Raw genomic sequence first — 20,934 nt, 5'->3', positions numbered from 1 at the left:
GCGACCGGGACGCTGTGTATCCCTGTCTCCGCGGAACCCAGAGAGACTGCGTGTGCCCGCCCTCCTCGGTTCCGGGCAGCCTCGCGTCTTCCTGTTCCGGTCGCCGCGGAGATTTGGTTGCCTAGCAAGAAGCGAAGTTTCGGTAAATCCGGACAAGCCTCCCGTAGGGCCCTGAGTGGGTGTGGTCGGGAGTCAGAGCAGCTGTGCGCGGAGCCTCTTCCCACGTGGTAGTGGCGCACTCCTTGTCCATTGGGTCTTTGGAAGTGTTGTGGACCGGCCAACGCCGTGTTTCTTGGCTCTCAGAAAAATACCCAGCACGGGGGAGGTGAAAGCAGGAGAACAGGAAAAAGTTCAAGGTCACCCTCAGCTCTGTAAAGACTACGAATCTAGCTTGGAGTTTTTGTACAGGACCCGCATGTGAGCTTTACGTCCGGTGAGGTTAACAGATGGCTGGGAGAAAGCTATGTGGGTTGCGTGCTTGTCTCTATGCAGCAGTGTTGGATTAGAGCAATAACTTGAAGTCGTGGCTCTTTTTTCCTGCCTTTGTCATTAGTTTTTCTCCCCCCCGCCCCCAAACCCCAGTAGTTGACGTTAAGGTTTTTTCATATATATTTTGTATGTCTTTGTTATTTGAACCAATATGTATAAAATAATTACTGAGAGTACTCTGTATGTCTCTTTAGTTGCTCTTTCGTTCATCCAGAGTGGTTGTCCCACTTTACCCTTCGATTGTCAGGACCCACCCAAAGGGCAGAAGATGAATTAAAAGTGGCCGTGCTGCTGTTTGGCTACTGGTGAAATTTCTAAGTGCAAAAGCGAACAGTTAAGTGAATTTGCAGGTGTACCTGCTTCTTGGCTAGGTTTTTTGTTTTTGTTTTTGTTTTTTTACTTCTTTATATAGAATTCATTCTACATATATAGAATTTACTTCTTTATATAGAATTCATTCGTGGTGGTACACGAATTTAATCTCAGCACTGGAGAGGCAGAGGCAGATGAATCTCTGAGTCCAAGGCCATTAGGCTGGCCAGGGCTGCACAGAGAATCCCTGTCTCGAAAACTAAACAAACAAGCATTGTGTTCATGTTTCAATGTAAGGCCCTCCTTGCCTTTTGAAATCTAGTGAAAATTTTTATTACTTTTTTTTTTTTTTTGCCGGCGTTCGGGGAGAGGATTCGTGCTGTGGGGCAGCTGGAGATCAGAAGTCTCGCAGGAGGTGGTGCTCTCTTTCCACCACGTGAGTCTCAGTACTTGAGCTAAGGTTATCAGGTTTGGCAAGAAGTACTTTACCTCCTGAGCCATCTCACTGTTCCCTAGCTGCAAAGTTTCAAGACTATTTAAGAAAATAGAAATGAAGGCTATATATTGCACAAATAGCAGGAATATTGTCTTTTCTGTTGGTCTTAAGAAAAAAATTTTATTTGGAACACAAGTAACCACAGAACTTAAACTCATAAGGAAAGAACACTCCAGTCATGAACCCAGCTTCAACTACAAATTGAATGACACGGTGCAAAGCAGAGTTCCTCCAAGTGAGTCCTCCCTGTGTTCTCGTTGTTCCCTCCCTCCAGTCTTTTTGGTCTGAGGCATTCCAGACTCATCCACTTTCCCTAGCTTTTTGGGTTGGTTGGTTGGTTGGTTGGTGTTTTGATTCAAGGTTTCTCTGTGTAGCCTTGGCTGTCCTGGCTTCACTTTGTAGACCAGGCTGGCCTCGGACTCACGGTGACCTGCCTGCCTCTGCCTCCCGAGTACTATTTGAAAAAGAAGAAAGAAAGAAAGAAAATTCCAGTGGTCTGTGGCACTTTCAGTTTTCCTTCTAGGGCAGGCTGCATCCACATACACTGCCTTGGCCATCTGTGAGGCCCGATCAAGAGTGGCTTCCCTGTCACACTATAAAAGGATGGAGCCACCTGTGGCTGAGCAGCCCATTCTTGCCCAAGTGCTTGAGGGTGGCGACCACTGCATTTTGCATTAGCAGATTTGCAAAGTGTTCTACCAGTTCAACTAAGAGTCCCAACAGGGAGCTTCTTCCACTTGGGTGACCCTGGACACTGCCTGTTGGCTTCCTCCATACACAGTAGTCACCAAGCCTCAGCAGCCGGAGCACTAAAGTCTGGACCCTAAAGCCTTTTAAGTGGCTGCTCACACCAGACTCACTAGCCGGTACCTTAAGACCTCAGATGGCCAATTGACACATCTGGGAATTCTCCATCTGCTCCACTCAACCCTCTATGCACCCTACTTTTCCCCACCCTTCCTAGGCCCCACCCTCAGTCCACATCCCCACCCCATAGATTAGCGGAAACTCCCTCTCAGCGGTTCGCTGGCTCAGGAAGCCAGGACTGCCCAGGAGTGAGAAAAAGTAGACCTGAGTAAAGTGTGAGCGAAGGAAAAGGCATCAATAAGCTTGTGCCTGAGGATTAAACGTAGCCAAATTCTTTAGAATCAATCAAAATGGTGGGTCGAAAGAGGCCTATTTTGTTGAGAAAGAGTTAACAACTGTGCCATGGTGGCACACGGCAGCAGCGAGTCCAGGACAGCCAGGACTACACAGAGAAACCCTGTCTTGAAAAACCAGAGGGGAGGGGCGGGTAGAGTGAGTTAACAAAATTCCTACCTAGCATCCCTTCCTAGGAACCGGCTCCTAAAATGTACGCCAGTCAAATGCGATTTTGCGTGGTGGGGCAGTGGGGCGCTCCTCTCAATAGTCCTCTGAGGCAGTGAACAACAAATAGTTCATCCTCCAAGAACTTGAGTCTGCAACTTTCAAAATGATCTCCTATTTGAAAGGCCACATACAGATGGAACATCCGAAGGACTCAGTGCTGGCACCGAAGGCTACAGACAAGAGGCCCTGATGGCAGGTTCTGAAAGGGACATTCCTTCCCTAAAAAGGACCTCCTAGGGCATCTGCAAGAACCTGAGATACAGTTTTGAAAAGAATATCCTTCCCATCCAAAGGATCTTTGGTGCTGGGGCCAGCAATTAGTAACAAGGGCTGGCTCAGCAGCTCCAGGATGCAAACATTCAAAATGATGCACCTTTTGGAAGGACCTAGGGAACAGCATATTCAAGGGCCAAGGCACAGAGGCCACTGTTTAAGGGCCTGGTAAAAAGGAACCGTCTTTTCTTTTTAAGGTTTATTTATTATTATGTATACAGTGTTCTACTTGCATGAACACCTGCTGTACCCAGATGGAGGGACCCCCCCCCAGAAAAAAAACCCACCAGGACTCAATACCGATGCAATATATATGAGGCCCTTTAATCGACTCAGAGCTGGGCTCTGACCAGTCACTACCGCAGTGGCACCCAGAAAGAGCCCTGATCTCTGGGCTGAGGGTAAATTTATAGGTTCCTATCCCTTCCAGTGCCCCAAAGCAGGGGAGTTCCAACCTGCCAAGCATCTGTTGGTTGAGTAACATAAAGAGGTCTAATGTCTATAAAAGTGACAAGCTACAGAAAAAGGCTCCAAGACTTAGCTTTCTTTGTTCACTACCTTGTTCAGGGAAGTGTCCGGTTTCTTATTAACCCTATCTCCAGTAGGCAGGAAGGAATGTGGCCATAAAACTGGGTCTCTTATCAACTCTATCTCTGGTGAGACCCTGCGGGTCAGTCACTAGGCAACACTATCTCTAGTGGGGCTGCTCTTTGCTGCTGGCCAGATTATCTCCTGTAGGCCTATTTCTCAACCTTTGCCTCAGTTACCCTGAAATCCAATTTGAGTTCTTCTGGTATCTCACACCTGTAGGCCAGAAGAGAGCATCAGATCACATTAGAGTTGATTGTGAACCACCATGTAGTTGCTGGGAATTGAACTCAGGACCTTTGGAAGAGCAGGTGGAGCTCTTAACCACCGAGCCATCTCTGTCCAGCAAGAGTGGGACTGACTGGTCAGAAGCCTTCAACACTCAGGGAGCCAACATATCATAGCTCTAAAGAGAAAGGAGAGTTTAGCACTAGGGCAAAATCCCAGAATCCTAACAGCCTGCACCACGGGTCTTGGCAAAAGTCTTGAGCTCCAGGGGTCCAATCAAGCTGTGGAACAAGAAACACACAGCCAAAGTTGTTAGGAAAGGATCGGGTTTTGACAGAAAGCAGGTAGGCTGTCTTCACATGAAGGAAGCAGGCGTGGATGCCACAGGCAAGTGGCTTTGGTGGTCTTTCTACCAGGCACTCTCACATCCCTGATCAAGTTCCGACTGGACGACGCTGGCTCTCCTCATGCTCAGGACAGGAAAGATGGACGATGGACAGTGCTTCTCCCACGCGCATCGTGTTCGTACCTTGGCATCAGAGTGTTTGCCCAGTGGATTCTCAGCATCATCAAAAACGAATTTCATTAGGAGACCCACACCTTTATTTTCATAACATTTAATAGCCTTTTGAATAATCACCAGCTTTCAAAGAAATGAGTACCTTTAAAGCAAAGATGTCTGTCCATCCTTGGCCTCCTGACCTTGGTTTGGTTGGGGAGTGGGGGCAGGGTTGGGGCCGGCAGCTCTGGGTAAGTATCTCTTCCTCAGAGCCTGGTGCGACCTTCACCACCACCTCATCCATGAACTTGGCATGTTCTGTAATCATCTCTCCAATCCCAGCCCAATCTCACCACAGGCAGAGAGCTTAGGAAGTTTCTGCCTGATTCTCATTTCATTGTATCTTGTTGGAATTACCCAGTTGGCATGGTGTGGAGCACCCTGTTGGTTCAAGCACAGCTCACCAGCAGTCTCCTCCCACTCTTGGAGCGTTATTGCCCACCCTAGATCTTGGGGTCTCACGCATGCTTTCCGCAGAGACTTCTCCTTTATGAACGGGCTTCTTGTAACTTCCTCCTTGTGGCAGCCGTGAGCTAAATAGCTCTTCCTGCTGCCCTTTGTCACGGATCTCCAAGACCGGGGACTTCTCTTCAGCAGACTTGGCTTGTTTTCTCCTGTGTGGCCTTGGGCCGAGCTCCCTGGCCGCCTCCTTTGACCTCTGGGATGGCGCCTCCCCACCTAGGCTAATAAGTTGCCTTCCACCTTCTCCGTGATGGCTGTGATTTTCCTCCTGCCTGTTCTGTGGTGTTTCTCTTATGATCGGCACTGTTTGGTGTATCTGAATGCTCCTTGTGGCCTTCTAGATTGTACTATCTCACTATGTCCCCTGGAGGTCCTCCACAGCACCTCCTGGCTCTCTCTCCTTAGTCACATTCATCTTTACTTTTGGTTGGACTTTCTAGCTACGACTTGGTCCAGACCTCTGCACATACCCTTTGTTCCTGCACATAGCTGGTATTTTTATGAATTTGCGTGGTTCTGGGTTTTTTTTTGTTGTTGTTGTTGTTTTGTTTTGTTTGGTTTTGGTTTTGGTTTTGGTTTTTCAAAACAGGGTGTTTCTGTGTAGCCTTCCTTGGCTGTCCTAGACTCACTTTGTAGACCAGGCTGGCCTTGAACTCATAGAGATCCACCTGCCTCTGCCTCCGGAGTGCTGGGATTAAAGGTGTGTGCCACCACGCCCTACTATGTATTTTTCTTGGTTGCTTTGCTAAGCAAGGCTGTGATCCTCAAATTTAAGGTAGTCTTACTTGTTACTGTCACTATCTCAGTCTTGGCTGGGCGAAAGGGAACACCACACATGGTGGCTTTGAGGAGCCACACTCTGCAAACCCTGCTCTAGGACTGGACACATTTTCAGGAGGCACCCACTAGCAGAGGCAGCAAGTATGGGAAATGTCCTGGTTTCCCCCATTTCTGCCTGTAAAGATGAGCAGACCTTGCCTTGCTGACTTGTACATCACTCACACCCACTGTGGACTGGGACAGCTCTGTGAAATCTAACCACCTAAAAGCAAATGAACCTACAGCGGCTGTCCCAGAGGCTTGCCCACCCCCACCCTGACCCTTGTTTTGGGGGCTCACAGTAAAACTCACTCTCCTGAGTGTGGGAGCCCAGAGCTTGGAAACTCATTTCCTGCTGTCACTGTCCTGAGGACCAGGGCTTTTCCACTGACAAGCCCTCCCCTGTGCTGCTCGGAGCTCTCAGAGAGGTCAGCTGTTCTCTCCCCGTTGTTAGCTCCTACCACACCGCTCATCTCAAAGTTTCCCCAGCCTCTGGCATCCACCCCACATGGTTGTCCTGGTCTGGGAACTAGTGAACTCACTTCACAAGCCCCAGCTTCAGCTACCCTGCCTGTCTGTGCTGCAGTGGGCGAGGAAGGGCTGTGATTTAGACGCATGTTGGGTCTTCCGCACTTTTATCTCTTGACAGGACCCGCAGCATCAGCGAACAACAGCTTATGTGGAAAGGCACGGGCATGGTAGAAGAGAGACGAGCCTTGGCAAGCAGAAGGCAAGGACAAGAGGTGGAGTCCACGGGTGGCCAAGCCTGACAGCTGCCGAGACACAGGCTCTGACTTTGATAACTCTAGTAACAGGTGTCAAGCCAACCTGGAGGAAAGACACATTTTGAGTGGCAGCCACTGGCAGCGAGCTGACCCTGTGTGGAGAGCTAAAGGTCACTGCCCCAAACAGCTTTGCTCTAGGGAGTTTTTCGGCCTCCTGCTTTAGCTACATCCTCTGCTTTAGTAGGGGAAGCAGAGAAGTGAGCATTTGGCCTTCATTTTGGACTTTTTGGAAAACTCTACCCTTAGCCGGGCCTGGTGGTACATGCCTTTAATCCCAGCACTCAGGAGGCAGGGGCAGATCACTATGGAGATCTAGGCCAGCCTGGTCGACAAAGCGAGTCCAGGACAGCCAAGGCTACACAGAGAGATCCTGTCTCGGAAAAAAGAAAACTCTACCCTTACCATGTCTCTGCCCAGTCAGGCTTGGCTTTCCTTTATGTGGTGGCTTTTTTGAGCACGTCGGGTTCTTTGTAAGCCATTTTTGGTGACTGCCACTTGGTGACTGGCTTTATCTTTCCCAGTTCTTCTGAGCTGTTTCAGTTTTGTAGAGCTATGTTTGGGCTGGTGTGCCATTTCTATGATGGGCCTTAAACCATGTGGGTGGGTGTCTGGTGTGAGATAGAGTACTCTTGGGGGTGGGGTTCTGTTCGGACCACTGTGGTTCATGGGTTGGATTCTGAATTGTATCATGGGCGCCTCTATAAGCAGCTAGTCACGCAAAGCTGGCCCAATCTCACAGACTGGAAAATTCAGACCTGCAGCTCTTTCCTGGGTCTTTATGTTAGGAAGCCATGTTGTGCTGAGATGTTTTTACAGCCCCTAATTTGTGGTTCTACCCTGCACCTGGCTCTTCCGTGCTAAGGAAGGCTATCCCAGACTGAATGGTCAGGTAGGCTATCCCAGACTAACTAGTCAGGTAGGCTATCCCAGACTAACTAGTCAGGTAGGCTATCCCAGACTGAATGGTCAGGTAGGCTATCCCAGACTAACTAGTCAGGTAGGCTATCCCAGACTGAATGGTCAGGTAGGCTATCCCAGACTAACTAGTCAGGTAGGCTATCCCAGACTAATAGTCAGGTAGGCTATCCCAGACTAATAGTCAGGTAGGCTATCCCAGACTGAATGGTCAGGTAGGCTATCCCAGACTAACTAGTCAGGTAGGTTATCCCAGACTAACTAGTCAGGTAGGCTATCCCAGACTGAATGGTCAGGTAGGCTATCCCAGACTAATAGTCAGGTAGGCTATCCCAGACTAATAGTCAGGTAGGCTATCCCAGACTAATAGTCAGGTAGGCTATCCCAGACTAATAGTCAGGTAGGCTATCCCAGACTGAATGGTCAGGTAGGCTATCCCAGACTAATACTCAGGTAGGCTATCCCGGACTGAGTCACATGGTGTGACATTTGCTTTGTTCGGGTGAATTTCTCACAGCTCTATTCTGCAACCTGCCACCACCCTGTCCATCATAACTTATTTTAAGCTATCTTTTAATGGTGCTCCTCCCAAATTTTGAAGGGCAGCCTCTCGTTCCTTTTAAGGCCCATTATGTCTTCTAATATATAATGTGCTGTTGCTTTGTGATGAAGGCCCTTTCTCCTGAGAAAGCTCATTCCTAAAGGGTAATTTTGTGGCCACTCCCTTCGCAAAGCAACCCACTGCGCCCCCTCCTTAACACATTAGAGATAGAGAAACCGGAGTTTGAAGGACATTTCTGTTCCAGTTACATAAACAAGAACCACTAAGACTAGTTGATGCCCCTAGGGAGAACTCTAGCTGCCTAGTCCCTGGGGGGCATCTAAAGCAACAGTTACCCTGCAGGTAACTGACTACTTAACCCAGGCCACTTGACTTTTGAATTTTTCTTTACCTGAATACCAAAGTCCTCATTCTTTGTGTGTGTGTATAAATGTGAGTCTTTGGGAGACATTGTCAGACTGTTAAGTAGGAGCAGCCTCCTCTGTATTTCTCTCTCTGAAAAAGAGATAAGCTAAGATGAATTGAAACTAAAAGGAAAACTGGCTTGTTTGGTTTGGTTTGGTTTGGTTTAAGTTTTTTGAGACAAGGATTCTGTGTGGCTCTGGCTGTCCTGGAATCACTCTGTAGATCAGGCTGGCTAGGACTTTACTTCAAGCAGGCCTTTTTTTTTTTTTTTTTTTTTTAAGATTTATTTAATCATGATGTATACAATGCTCTGCCTGCATGACAGAAGAGGGCACCAGATCTCATTATAGATGGCTGTGAGCCACCATGCGGTTGCTGGGAATTGAACTCAGGACCTCTGGAAGAGCAGTCAGTGCTCTTAACCGCTGAGCCATCTCTCCAGGTCCCCAGGCCTATTTAAATGTTAAGTGACTGAAGCACTGGTTTGGGGCATCTTGTAAAATGAGATGGACCTCGTGCTGTTAAGTGTTAATCCCGGGAACTAAAGCTGAGAAAACAAACCCTATGGGATTGACAGGGTATCCTAAAATGTAGAGGTGCTTAAACTGTTAGAAGGTATTTTAGCAAATACTCAGAAACTCTTATTAACCTTTTTTCCTAAACGTACTTAAGCTAGGAAAAGTAAAATATAAATTTCAAAGTTGAATTGTAGATGGGCCTTTATGTAGAGATCCCTTTGTGTGATTTCCCAGATGTAGTCCACATGAAATATACATACATTTGGATTGAAATGGAATAATTTTCCCATTCAGATCATTGCTAACAGTGTCATTTGTGTTAACTGTAAGATACTTGGGTAACCAAGTGGTGGCGGCGCATGTCTTTAATCCCAGTCCTCAGGAGACAGAGGCAATCAGACCTGGTCTACAGAGCAAGTTCCAGGACAGCCAAGGCTACACAGAGAAACCCTGTCTCAAAAAGCCAAGAAGAAGAAGGAAGAGAAGGAGGAGGAAGAGAAGAAGAAAGGAAAAAAGAAGAAAGGAGGAGGAGGAAGCAGCAGCTTTGTCTTAGCAAAAAGGCATCAGAGATAATCAGAGGTCCACTTCATGAGATTATGGCGATTGTGTCATGATTTGGATTCCCACAAGCCTACCCTACTAAAAACAGAATCTCAAAGGTATGAGTTAGTTTTTGTTTGTTTGGTTTTTGGTTTTGGGGTTTTTGGATTTGTGTGTGTGTGTGTGTGTGTGTGTGTGTGTGTGTGTGTGTTTGGGTTTTTTTGGGTTTTGTTGTTGTTGTTGTTGGTGGTGGTGGTGGTGGTTTTTTTTTTTTGAGACAGGGTTTCTCTGTGTAGCCTTGGCTGTCCTGGACTCGCTTTGTAGACCAGGCTGGCCTTGAACTCACAGAGATCTGCCTGACTCTGCCTCCCGAGTGCTGGGATTAAAGGCGTGCACTACCATGCCCGGCTGTTTTTTGATTTTTCAAGACAGGGTTTCTCTGTGTGACCCTGACTGTCCTGGACTCCATTTGTAGACCAGGCTGGCCTTGAACTCACAGCAATCTACCTGCCTCTGCCTTCTGAGTGCTGGGATTAAAGATGTGGGCCACCACACCTGGCAAATGCATCAGCTGTTAAGTACCACCTCATCTCCAAGGAGACCTGTGAACACTCACCATGATGTTCAGTTAGCACGGACTACATTGCTATCTCAGGTTTTGGTCCAGGTTCAGAACACCCCCTCATTAAGTGATTTGCACCCCCCCCTTTGAAATGCTACGTGGAAGGCCCCTCCTCTGCTGATTTCTGTTATGTGCAGAGACTTCAGACCTGATAAAACAGGTGACTTGGCTGGCTCCCCCATCTCTGGAGCAATAGAAAAGTAGCTGATACCGGCAGTCCTTACATCTCTTTGTCTTCCTAACATGGCCAGGAGTAAAGGTCAATGCACTTGAGGGGCCAGGACTCTGGAATCCGATCGAAGCCTCTGCCAAGAATTGAGCAAGAATTTTGGCACAATTAACTGCTGCCTTTCCAGTTGTGAAACTGTCATAAGCCTGCAATTTTCTAGAAATCTCACCAGAGACCCGTTTTCAGGGAAAGGCCGCGCTACCCCTTGTGCAGCCCAGGTACCTCCAGCTTTCCCTTAGGGCCGTGTCAGTTCATCCAAGGCTGTTCTGGAACCACCTCATGATGGCTGCGCTCAGCTCAAACGCTGTTCCTCAAGCAGGTTGCTCTCACGGTTGCGAAAGCTGCACGCCGGATTCATGTGTCTTGCTTTATTTTGTGTGGAATCCTTGCATAGCTCCGGGGTCTTGGACCCAACTCAGGGTGGTAAAGGAAATGGAATGCTGAACACAGACAGACCCACAGAAAAGCTGGGATCGGGTGCTCTGGGTTTTCTGATGGAGAAACCTTGGCACCCTGAAAGCGCAGTGTGTTTCCTACAGAGTTGAGCAGGAAGGCGGGGCTACTGCATACAGCTGAACAAGGAGGCGGGGTTTACGGCATACAGCTGAACAAGGAGGCAATTAGCTAATCTAAGGAGCAGTCTGTGGAGAAGTATTCAGGCTGTAGTCAAGGAAAAGGAAGCTATGGTGAACGTTTTTCTTGCACACCCTGTCAGCATCCCCACACAGACCAGCAAAAGCCTTTGGCATCCCTCTGAGCCCAGGGGGTAGGGGTGGAAGTAGCTATTGTCCCATAGGCTTGAGGGTAGGGAGTCCCTGACGTGGTCTCACCCATATCAATGGCACACATTCTCTCATGTTTTGGTTTTTCCAGACAGGGTCTCTCTGTGTAGCCTTGGCTGTCCTGGACTCACTTTGTAGACTAGGCTGGCTTCGAACTCACAGGGATCCACCAGCTTCTGTCTCCTGAGTGCTGGGATTAAAGGTCTCCGCCACTATGCCAGGCATGTTATAATTTATAACAGTAGCAAAATTACAAATTATTAAGTGGCAACAAAATAACTTTATGGTTAGGAGGTCACCACAACATCATGAGGGACTGTATTAAAGGGCCACAGCATCAGGAAGGTTGAGAACCATGGTCTAGGGGAAATTCTCAGGACGATGAGGGTGACGCTGGGGAGCTGTGGCACTGTCTCCTCACTGCTGACCCTTTCTTCATTTCACGGTGTCTCTAGGTTTGCTGAAGGCAGGTTGTTGAAACTGAGTCGGGGTGCTAGGAACCAGGCTCTTTCTCTAGTGACAGGATAAATACAGAAACCTCAAGAGTTACCGGACGGGGAGGCTGGTCAGTGTGGCTTAGTGGAAAGAGTATAGGGATGCCCGGGCCCCATCCCCAGAACCACAGAGAAACTCGGCATGGTGGTGCAACTCAGGGTCTCAGCACTTGGTAGGCTGAGGCAGGAGAATGAGGAGGTCACGATCATCCACAGCTATATAGATACACATCCAGGTCAAGGCCAGGCGAGGCTTCATAGTACCTTGTCATTAAAAAAAAAAAAAAAGAGGGGGCTGGAGAGATGGCTCAGTGGTTAAGAGCACTGCCTGCTCTTCCAAAGGACCAGGGTTCAGTTCCCAGCACCCATAAGGCAGCTCACAACTGTCTGTAACTCCAAGATCTGGCACCCTCACACCAATGCACATAAATTAAAAATAAAATATTTTTTTAAAAAAAGAATTGAGCTGGGCGTCGTGGTGCACGCCTTTAATCCCAGTACTCGGGAGGCAGAGGCAGGTGGATCGCTGTGAGTTTGAGGTCAGGCTGGTCAACAAAGCAAGTCCAGGACAGCCAAGGCTACACAGAGAAACCTTGTCTTGAAAAACAAAACAAACGAACAAACAAAAAGAATTAACAGAGGAATCAAAATGAACAACAAAAGCCCAAACCACATTTTTTAAAAAAATTAACAGAAAAATAATTATTCTTTAAACAGTAAGGAATTGATTCTAGGAAAAACTGTTACACACATAGTGACTGTTATATTATTAAAAAAAAATAAAGATAAAAGGCAAATGATAAAATACAAGGTACCAGGCAGATATTATGTTTTATACAGAGTTTATTAGATGAACATGGGGGAGAAGGATGGGGGGATGGGGGTTACCCCAGAGAGAGGAGAAGTAGAGAGGAGAGGGAAGGAGAGAGAGAAAGGTAGAGAGATCTAGAGAGGGGGAGAGAGATAGAGAGGTAAAAAGTAGAAAGATAGAAAAGGAGAGAGGGGGATAGAGGGAGGTAGAGAGAGAGCCACGGGGAGGGACTGTTCTTTTATATGGCCCTGGGCAGGGCCACGCCCCTGTGGCAGGTAAGCAGTGACATCACAGGTAGGCGGACTGTCGCAGAATCCTAACAGTGACAAAAATGATTTATTAAAAGTGGATTCTGTGAAGTATTTTGGTACATATGATTAAAACATTTCAGGCCTAGGATACAAGCAGGTTTCCTCAAAAACCGTCTAGTCAACTTGAGTGCATCCGGGAAGCCGTGGAGCCATGGAGCACCACGCCCAGGTTCTGCCATGGAATCAGGGTGTCCAACCTGCTTCCCCTGAAAACATAACATGACATTGTGTTAGTATACAAATGACTAGAGGGGCTGGAGAGACTCTTAGCAGTTCAAAGCAGCTGCTGTATTGTTTTAAAATTTATCTGTATTATCTCTAGGCCCAGCTAGGAATCAATTAAGACACTGACACTTGTATATTTTAAAATAGCTTTAGTTAACCTGGGGCAGGGCAGCTATTAATCCTCTAATTACTCCCGTGCCAACTGCTTCTAATAACTTCTATCAAGCTACCTCCCAATCATAATTCCAAATACTTGCTAATGTTCTTCATCTGAGCCACATTCTCCATCCATGCCAGCCACGTGCTTCTGCATCTAACCTATGGCGGCCTCCTACCCTCTCCCTTCAGGTCTCTCTCCTGGTCTCTCTTCTTTCTTGTGGTGGTCTCTCTTCTTCTTCCCAGAATCAATCCCTCCCTCCCTCCCTCCCTCCCTCCCTCCCTCCCTCCCTCTCTCCCTCTCTCTCTCTCTCTCTCTCTCTCTCTCTATCTATCTATCTATCTTTCTGGAGTCTTAGCCTCACCTATCTCCTCTGCCCAGCCCAGGTGGGATGGCTTTTTATTAATCAAAAGGTGGGTGCTCTAGCCTGGGGCCTGTGGTTACAGGCAAGGATGCCCAGCAGGCACTTGAGGGCAAACTTTCAGAAAGACTTTCTTTTTGAGAAGTGGGGTGCTCCCGGGGACCTCATCTGAGGCCAGTGGTTACAGGCAAAGACCAGGCTCAGGAAAGACTCACCAGTGTCAGGTCCCAGGAACCCCCTAGAAGGATGATGGACACAGTCTGAGGAGGGTGGGGGAGGGGAGCAGGGTGCCCTGTAAGAGGTAGCTAGGTGGCCTTTGGGTTTGAGCGGACTACTTCCCTGGGCAGAAACCACAGCCTCGGGGCCTTAGTGGAGACCTTTAATGTTCTCGAGGCACAAAAACAGTGTTTTGATAACTCAATCTGCCTACAGGAAAATCCAGCTTCCTTGGGCCAGCATGGGCTTTTGAGCAGGTCTTACCAGGAGGTAATTCATGCTTGGCCAGTGTGACTGGGACACCCCAGACTGTGGGGTCCCACCACTGTACCCTCCACTTCCTTTTCTCCGTTTTTGACTGTTTTCTTCTGGCCTCGCTATTGTCCTCCTGAGCAATTGTCTGAACTTTTCCTCTCTGCGCCCTGGGCCCTGACTTCACGTGGTCGTTGGGCAACAGCTCCGAGGCCTGGGTCTTTTTCTTGTCCAGGCAACTTGCTCCCCCCGCGGGCATTGGGCCCAACTCCTGCATTTTTCTCTGGAGGGCTGTTTTTTCTCTCGAGAACCTGTACTGGATTTCCCTTTCATAAGCTCTCTTAGCCTTCAATTTCTCCTTCCTTGATGTCTGTCTTTCTTCCTCCTGGCTCTCCTCCAAACTAGACACGGACAACTGCTCCTGGTCTGGTGGCCTTGATTTCAGGTGGATCTTTCTTCCCTCTAGGACATGTCCCTCAAGATCACTAGTCAGTTTAGGGTAGTGGGACACCATTGGCAGGCCTCTCCTTGGTGACACAATGCCATATCTTATGATTATGTCCTTCCACACGTCCGTATGGCACTGCCCTTGAGAGCTTTGCAGTTTTTTTCCTTGACTGGTCACCTTTGGCCTCCCTCTTCCCTGGGTCTCTAGTGGTACTGTTGCCTTGAGAGTTTTCTCTGTCCACGCCTCCTTTGGATTTGTAAGGGAGCCTTTTCTGGGCTCTAGCTCCAGATGTTTAGCAAAGTCACTTTGTAGCATCTCTCTGATGACTAATGAGGAGAAGCCCTCAGCAGTTGGAGTCACACACTCACCAGCACAGCCGGCGTGCAGGGGGTGGCGTCCTCCTTCCTTGGGTTTCTGGAAAAGGGGAAATGACTCTGCCTGGCTAGCCCACAGAGCACCCGAGCCTCTACTCTTGGGTTGGGAGGTCCAGATGTTCTTGTCCTGAGCAAGGATCTGTGCCCTAATGGTCGGCCATAATGCCTGGCTGCTCCATCTTTGGGTGGTTTCGGCAGCTGTTGGTCTTCTGTGTGAACCAAAGTCTTGGCAATTCATTTTTCCCTCTCACGCTCCTGGGGACTGGCTTTGTCCCTCCCTGATGGATCCCACACAGTGATGGGAGAGCTCTTCAGCGTTTAGCTTTCTTCTCTCTGGCACAGTCTGTCTACAAGATGAACATTCTGGAGGTCACCAGCCTCTGCTGTCAACGCTCTACTGTTGCCCTGGGTTTGGAGAAAATGAACTCCCAAGAGAGTCACAACTTTGGCTGTCCTGCCTGTCTGTGATGCAGTGGGCGGGGCTAGGGGAAAGGTGCCTGTGACCTGGGCTGACCCACATTCTGAGGGAAGCCTTGGGCCCCCATGTCTGTTGGTGTTAGGAATGTCAGCATCTAGGGAAAACATCAGTAGATGGAGGGCACGGGCGTGGTGTGGAAGGCTGGTCGCTAGGTGTGAGGGAGGGAGTTCTCTGGGGAGCCCCAGGATGGTGGCCTTGCCTGGCATGTTAGAGATCTCAGCACACAGGCTGACTCTTAGAACGCTGGTAAAAAGGGCCACTGAAATGTCTCAGAGTGTAAAAGCATTCGCCGCACAAGTCTGATGACAGGAGTTGGATTCCTGTAACTCAAAGTAGAAGGAGAAAACCAACACTTTGAAGTGGTCGTCTGACCTCCACACGCACGCTGTGACCTCTGCTCCTGCGTTATCATCCGCACCTCTCCCCCACAGTTCTAATAATGCTCATAAGTAACACAAAACAACCCTGGTAACCATTGTGTAGAACAAGCTTGGAGAAAAAGACACATATTGGGTGTCAGTCATTCCCATCCCAACCCAAAGGGACAGGAAAAGCTTGAAGGACTCGCAGCAGCTCCTGAGATCACTTCCCTGACAGAAGGTTTCTCATGGCTTCCCAACTCAGGCCAGCTGCACTGTGTTTCACTGGGGTGAGGAAGGGCATTTGAAGTCTGTTTTAGATTTAAGAACATCCTCCCACGTCCCCATCCCCACCCCCCTGTGGTAAGTTGCTCTGATTAGTGCACCTGGGGTGTTTCATTTACTTTGAGGGCTCTGGGTTCCCTTTGAGCTGTTCTGGGGCCATCTGTTGGTCAGTATGGTCTCTAGGGTTCTCTGAGGCACTCTGTTCTGTGCCAGGTGCCAGGCCGCTAGAGTGACGGGCTTTCGGCTACCTGGGTGTCTATTCTGTGACAGGAAAGGCTTTCCAGGCTCAGCTCAAGCCAGACAGAAGAACAAGAACGTCAAGATCACCAGAGCTGGGCAGTGGTGGCGCGCGCCTTTAATCCCAGCACTTGGGAGGCAGAGGCAGGTGGATTGCTGTGAGTTCAAGGCCAGCCTGGTCTACAAAGTGAGTGAATGAGTCCAGGACAGCCAAGGCTACACAGAGAAACCTTGTCTTGAAAAACTAAAAAAAAAAAAAAAAAAAAAATCACTGGTGTGATTAGTGTAACCATCAAAATGTGGAGTCTTGGGGCTGGAGAGATGGCTCAGTGGCTGAGACTGCCTTGAAATGGCACGTTGCTGTTAGTTTAGTGGTATGGCCTGATGTTTACTATTGGGCTTATAATTATTACGGAGGTATTATTTACCCACTTCCACAATCAATAAAGACACTTGATAGATTTTAGAACAGCCTTCTCACCTGGGGCGTGGTAGACATCACCTCCTAAGCTACCTTCCATTATCTCCCGGCCTCCATCCCATGCCATCTGCTTCTAATCGTTTCTGTTTGGGCTCCTCCCACCCATAATCCCAAAATGCTTACTAAGGCTGTTCATCTGGGCCATGTCTTTCATGTGGGACTTCAGAGTTCCTCCTCTTGGCCCACATGGCTCCTTTCTATCCCATGGTGACCCTCTTCCTTCTCCTCTGGTACCTGCTTCGCCTTCCCAAAATCCTTCTCTCCCAAAGCCTGTGAACTTTGGCCACAGAACGATGAAGGGCATCAATCTCTGTGTGGGAGTGAATACTGTATGCTGTAGTACGGACGACTGGAGCCTTTTCTTTTCTTTTCTTTTTTTTCTTTTTTGGTTTTTCCAGACAGGGTTTCCCTATGTAGCCCTGACTGTCCTAGACTCACTTTGTAGACCAGGCTGGCCTCGAACTCACAGCGATCCACCTGCTTCTGCCTCCCAAGTACTGGGATTAAAGGCGTGCGCCACCACACCTGGCTGGCTGGAGACTTTTAAAGAGGGAACTTTGGGGTGGAAGATTCCATCTGCAGGACACACACACACACACACACACACACACACACACACACACACACACACACACATGCACACACACTACCCAGCCCTGTGGTAAATGCCAAAGGAGGTTGATTTATTGATCTTTTGTCAGAAGCGCCTGCATCCTAACCCACCTGGGATGTTATCTCAAATCAGCTTTCCTGTCTGGAGTTTCTCAGCCCACCTGATGGTTTTGGGTTACTAGCCCTTTAAGCATAATAGTTATTTTAGCAGCCTGGGACTGCACTTGGCTATGGGTATAGACTTCATCCTGCTCTCTTAAAAAAAAAAAAAAAAAGAAGAGCCTAGCAACCTCTTAATCCAAGAACTGGACCAACACCAAACTGGTCTTAGAACTACACTAAACCAGGCAACTGATTTCTTTTAGCATTTTCTAGATAACTGACAACTATGTACAATGGGACGAACCAGCTTCGGTGGTTTTTAGGTGGATGCACGGTAAGGCAAATTGTGTCCTCTGTGTGAATGGTGTCTGTCTCTTTCTCTCTGGGGTGCCCTTCTCCCTTCCCTGCTCTCATAATAATAAACTCGTATAATAAACTTATCCATGTCATGTCTGTTGCCTGGCATCTCATTTTTAATCCTTACCCTGGCATGGGTATTGGGAACTAAACTCTGGAAGAACAGCAAGTGCTCTTAGCTCTGGGCCATTTCTCCAGGTCTCCCCACGCCCATGTCAGTCTTAACAATATGTTCCTTTCTAGTCTGCACTATCATTTTGCTTTGAATAAGGTATTCTTTTTCTTTCTTTCTTTCTTTTTAATGTGTTTTTCTTTTTCTTTCTTTCTTTTTTTTTTCTTTCTGGTTTTTCGAGACAGGGTTTCTCTGTGTAGCCTTGCCTGTCCTGGATTCACTTGTAGACTGGGCTGGCCTTGAACTCACAGCGATCTGCCTGCCTCTGCTGTTTGTTTTTCAAGATAAGGTTTCTCTATGTAGCAGAACTTTTTGTAAATCAGTCTGGCCTCTAACAAAGATCCCCAAGCTTCTCCCTCCCCGAGTGCTGGGATTACAGGGGTGCATCACCACGCCTGACACATTTTTTTTCTTTTGTTTTTGAGAAAATACATTTTTCCTACCTTACTGCTAAAACTTTCCATCGGTACTTTCTGATCAGTGTTCACTGTCATGCCTATGGCTGACTGTTAGCCGACTAACCCATTGGTTGGAGAACTCTCAGCCTGCAGCCTCTCCCCGTCCCTTGCCTGGCCCGTGAGTTGCTACACAAGGAAGACCCAGCCAGGATACCAGGAGCCAACTCTATCTCCACTAGCAGCTTCTGTGACAAAGATGACAATGAACAGGAAGTGACAGATGCCCTTCCCCAGCCTACAGTTTAAATTATCCCCACCTTCTGTTAAAAATATATTTTATTACATTAATTTATGCATGTGTGTAGTCAGAGAAAAACTTCCAAGAATCAGTTTTTTTCTACCATGTGGGGCCTGGGAATAGGCTTTGCCTGCTGAGCTGTCCTGTCAGCTCAGTCTCTACCTTCTTTTAATAGCGTCACCACTGTCTGAACCAGAACAAAACTCTGAAGCCATGTGGAATGTTTTTTTAATTTTTCTAATTTTATTAAATGTACTATCATCACTTATATAATTAATTGTGTCCATGTGGAAATTTAATAAGTCCTTTAAAATAAAAAAAAAAATGCCCGAAGTGGTAGAACACATCTTTATCCTAGCACTTAAGAGGCAGAGGCAGGCAGATGTCTGTGAGTTCAAGGCCAGCCTGGTCTACAGAGTGAGTTCCAGGCCAGCTAGTACTGTATAGTAAGACTCTGTTAGTTTGAATAAAAATGCCCCCCAAAGGCTCATATATTTGAATGCTTGGTCATCAGGGAGTAGCACTACTTGAGAGGGATCAGGAGGAGTGGCCTTGTTGCAGTGGGTGTGGCCTTTTGCAGTGGGTGTGGCCTTGTTGCCTCAAGGAAGTGTGTCACTGGTTGTGGGCTTTGAGGTTTCAAAAGCTCAAGCCAGGCCCAGTGTCTCTCTCTCCTCCTGCTGTCTGTGGATCCAGACGTAGAGCTCTGAGCTGCTTCTCTAGCACCTCATCAGCATGAGTCGCCCTGCTCCCTGCCACGATGACAATGGACTAAAACTAAGCCGGCCCCAACTAAATGCTTTTCTTTGCAAGAGTTACCCTGGTTATGGCATCTCTTCACAGCACTAGAGCACTGATCAAGACACACTATCTTAAGCAAACGAAACTTCTGTTTACCATTGATTAGTAGCTACAAGCCAGACAACTAAAAGGTGTTAGGGCTTCCTTGGCTAAAATGCTTACAGGGTAACTGAGCTGTGGATCTAGGAGAATTGGGTCCTTCCTGGAATAAGAGAAACCTACACGTCTGTCATGTCAATGTTTATACGACCAATATAAGTTATTTATACCTTTTTTGTTTGTTTGAGTTTTGTTGTTGTTTCTGTTTTTCTTTTTCTTTTTCTTTTTTTATTATTTACTTTTCATTAGTTTAAATCCGGGAAGGGTACAGCATCACACGGATTCTGTGTCCAGTGGCCTTCGCAGGAAGGTTGCTTTGGAATTTGGCACGAGCCATGCCACTGTTTCTACAGGCCCGGGTTAACTTTCCCCAGATCACTCTGATTTTGCTTGCTTTGCCTACAGGAGTCACTGTGTTGTTTTTTGCTTTATACACGTAAGCACATCTCTTGCCTAAGTAGAATTCAGTTTTGTCCTGGGCATAAACACCTTCAATTTTAGGAAGAGCTATGTGCTCTCTTTGGTTCTGGAGACCTGTCTTGTAGCCAGCAGAAATGGCTTTGCACCACAGCCTTCCAGACATAGTCCCGTTTTAGAAGTCCTGTTCCCAGCAGGCCTGCACAGGCGCCGAGACGGCGAAAAGACGTTGTTTCTCTTTTTCAAGATAAGGTTTCTGTGTGTAGTCGTGGCTTCTTTCCTGAGGGTTAACCTTGTGTAGCCTGTTTAAGCATCTCATCCCTAAGCTTAAGGGACCATCTTTCCTAATTACTACATAGTCTCTAGATTCAAGAGCACAGAGAACCTGTGTTGTTTTAAATGAAATTCCCAATTTTTCTATTTTTTCCAATAAAAACTCAGGAGCCAGATACTGGAGTGAAAACCTGCTAGCTCAGAGAAGCAGCGCAAACGCCCAGCTGACGGTCCTACTCGGCTCACATCCCAGTGGAGAAGGCCCAGCAGGCTCACCAGCTCAGCTGGCAGCCCAGGAGGAAAGGGCCAGAAAACCCAAGGCCAAAGGCTTGCTAGCTCCAAGCTCAGACAAGCCCCAAAAGCCAAGGAGCTGAAGATCCGAAAAGCTAAAGAGCTAAAAGCCCCTCCTACTTCTCCACGCTGTCTTATGTGCCACTCAACTCAAAGCCCCTCCTACTTCTCCACGCTCTTATATGTCACTCAACTCAAAGCCCCTCCCACTCTTTAATCCCCGTCAGCTGGTTTCTTGTTCCACCTCTTGACCTAGGGTTAACTTTATTAAATCCTGTGTCCAGATCTCTTGGATTAAAGATGTGTGTTAGGGCTCAACTACAAGAAACAGGGATTTACAGTTCATAATCTCAGGGATCACAATGGGATCAAATATCCTGCAACAGACCTGTTCCTTCTGTAATAATAAATCTAGTCCTTCATTAGCTCAGACTTATATATAACGTTATGGAGAGTCCCCATCTACTTTTCTACACAGATCCTACATAAGTAGACACTATTAAATCACCTCTGCTTTTCATGGTGACATTAGAAAAGAAACCACAAGTTTGTCACACCATAGGCCTCCTGATCAAAAGAATGGAATACTTGTGACCCTAGGTAGAGACATGACATTCTGATGTGCCCCCAAAGAAAAGAATAATACATATTATTGTCTCTTCCCTTAAGAGTT

At 47.6% G+C, this 20,934-nt stretch overlaps 2 protein-coding genes and 1 long non-coding RNA gene across 13 annotated transcripts in view; 1 reads left to right on the top strand and 2 right to left on the bottom strand.

Annotated features, from left to right (window-relative positions):
- The first annotated feature begins 12 nt into the window (after positions 1-12).
- On the top strand, positions 13-20,533 carry LOC311600449. Of its 5 annotated transcripts, XR_014780248.1 has the most exons (6): positions 133-433; positions 684-822; positions 1,409-1,532; positions 4,174-4,278; positions 9,158-9,441; positions 20,139-20,533. It is a non-coding gene; the product is annotated as an uncharacterized lncRNA (long non-coding RNA). The 5 variants fall into 5 exon arrangements; XR_014780250.1 differs by lacking the exon at positions 20,139-20,533 and having other exon boundaries at positions 22-142; positions 9,158-12,285; XR_014780252.1 differs by lacking the exon at positions 20,139-20,533 and having other exon boundaries at positions 9,158-12,285.
- RHBDL2 (rhomboid like 2) overlaps positions 12,362-20,934 on the bottom strand; it is a 70,407-nt gene continuing 61,834 nt past the window's right edge. For 6 of the 7 annotated variants that reach the window (XM_084787139.1, XM_084787141.1, XM_084787140.1 and 3 more), the window contains one exon: positions 12,362-12,777. In XM_084787139.1, coding sequence (XP_084643265.1) covers positions 12,577-12,777 — 201 coding nt within the window. In that variant the 3' untranslated portion in view covers positions 12,362-12,576. The remainder of the gene's footprint in view (positions 12,778-20,934) is intronic. The other variant, XM_084787137.1, reaches the window with a different exon arrangement.
- Positions 19,524-19,890, bottom strand: LOC311599283 (large ribosomal subunit protein eL33-like). Its single transcript, XM_084785046.1, has one exon. It carries the CDS (start codon positions 19,861-19,863, stop codon positions 19,531-19,533), a length of 333 nt encoding a protein of 110 aa, XP_084641172.1. The 5' UTR covers positions 19,864-19,890; the 3' UTR covers positions 19,524-19,530.

Source organism: Acomys minous (assembly GCF_964271855.1).
Source record: "Acomys minous genome assembly, chromosome: 6".
NCBI lineage: Eukaryota > Metazoa > Chordata > Mammalia > Rodentia > Muridae > Acomys > Acomys minous.
This window is presented reverse-complemented; position numbering and strand designations above follow the sequence as displayed.

Coding starts and splice junctions, on each gene's coding strand:
- LOC311599283 (XM_084785046.1), bottom strand. CDS start 19,863: ATGTCTGGAAGGCTGTGGTGCAAAGCCATTTCTGCTGGCTACAAGACA.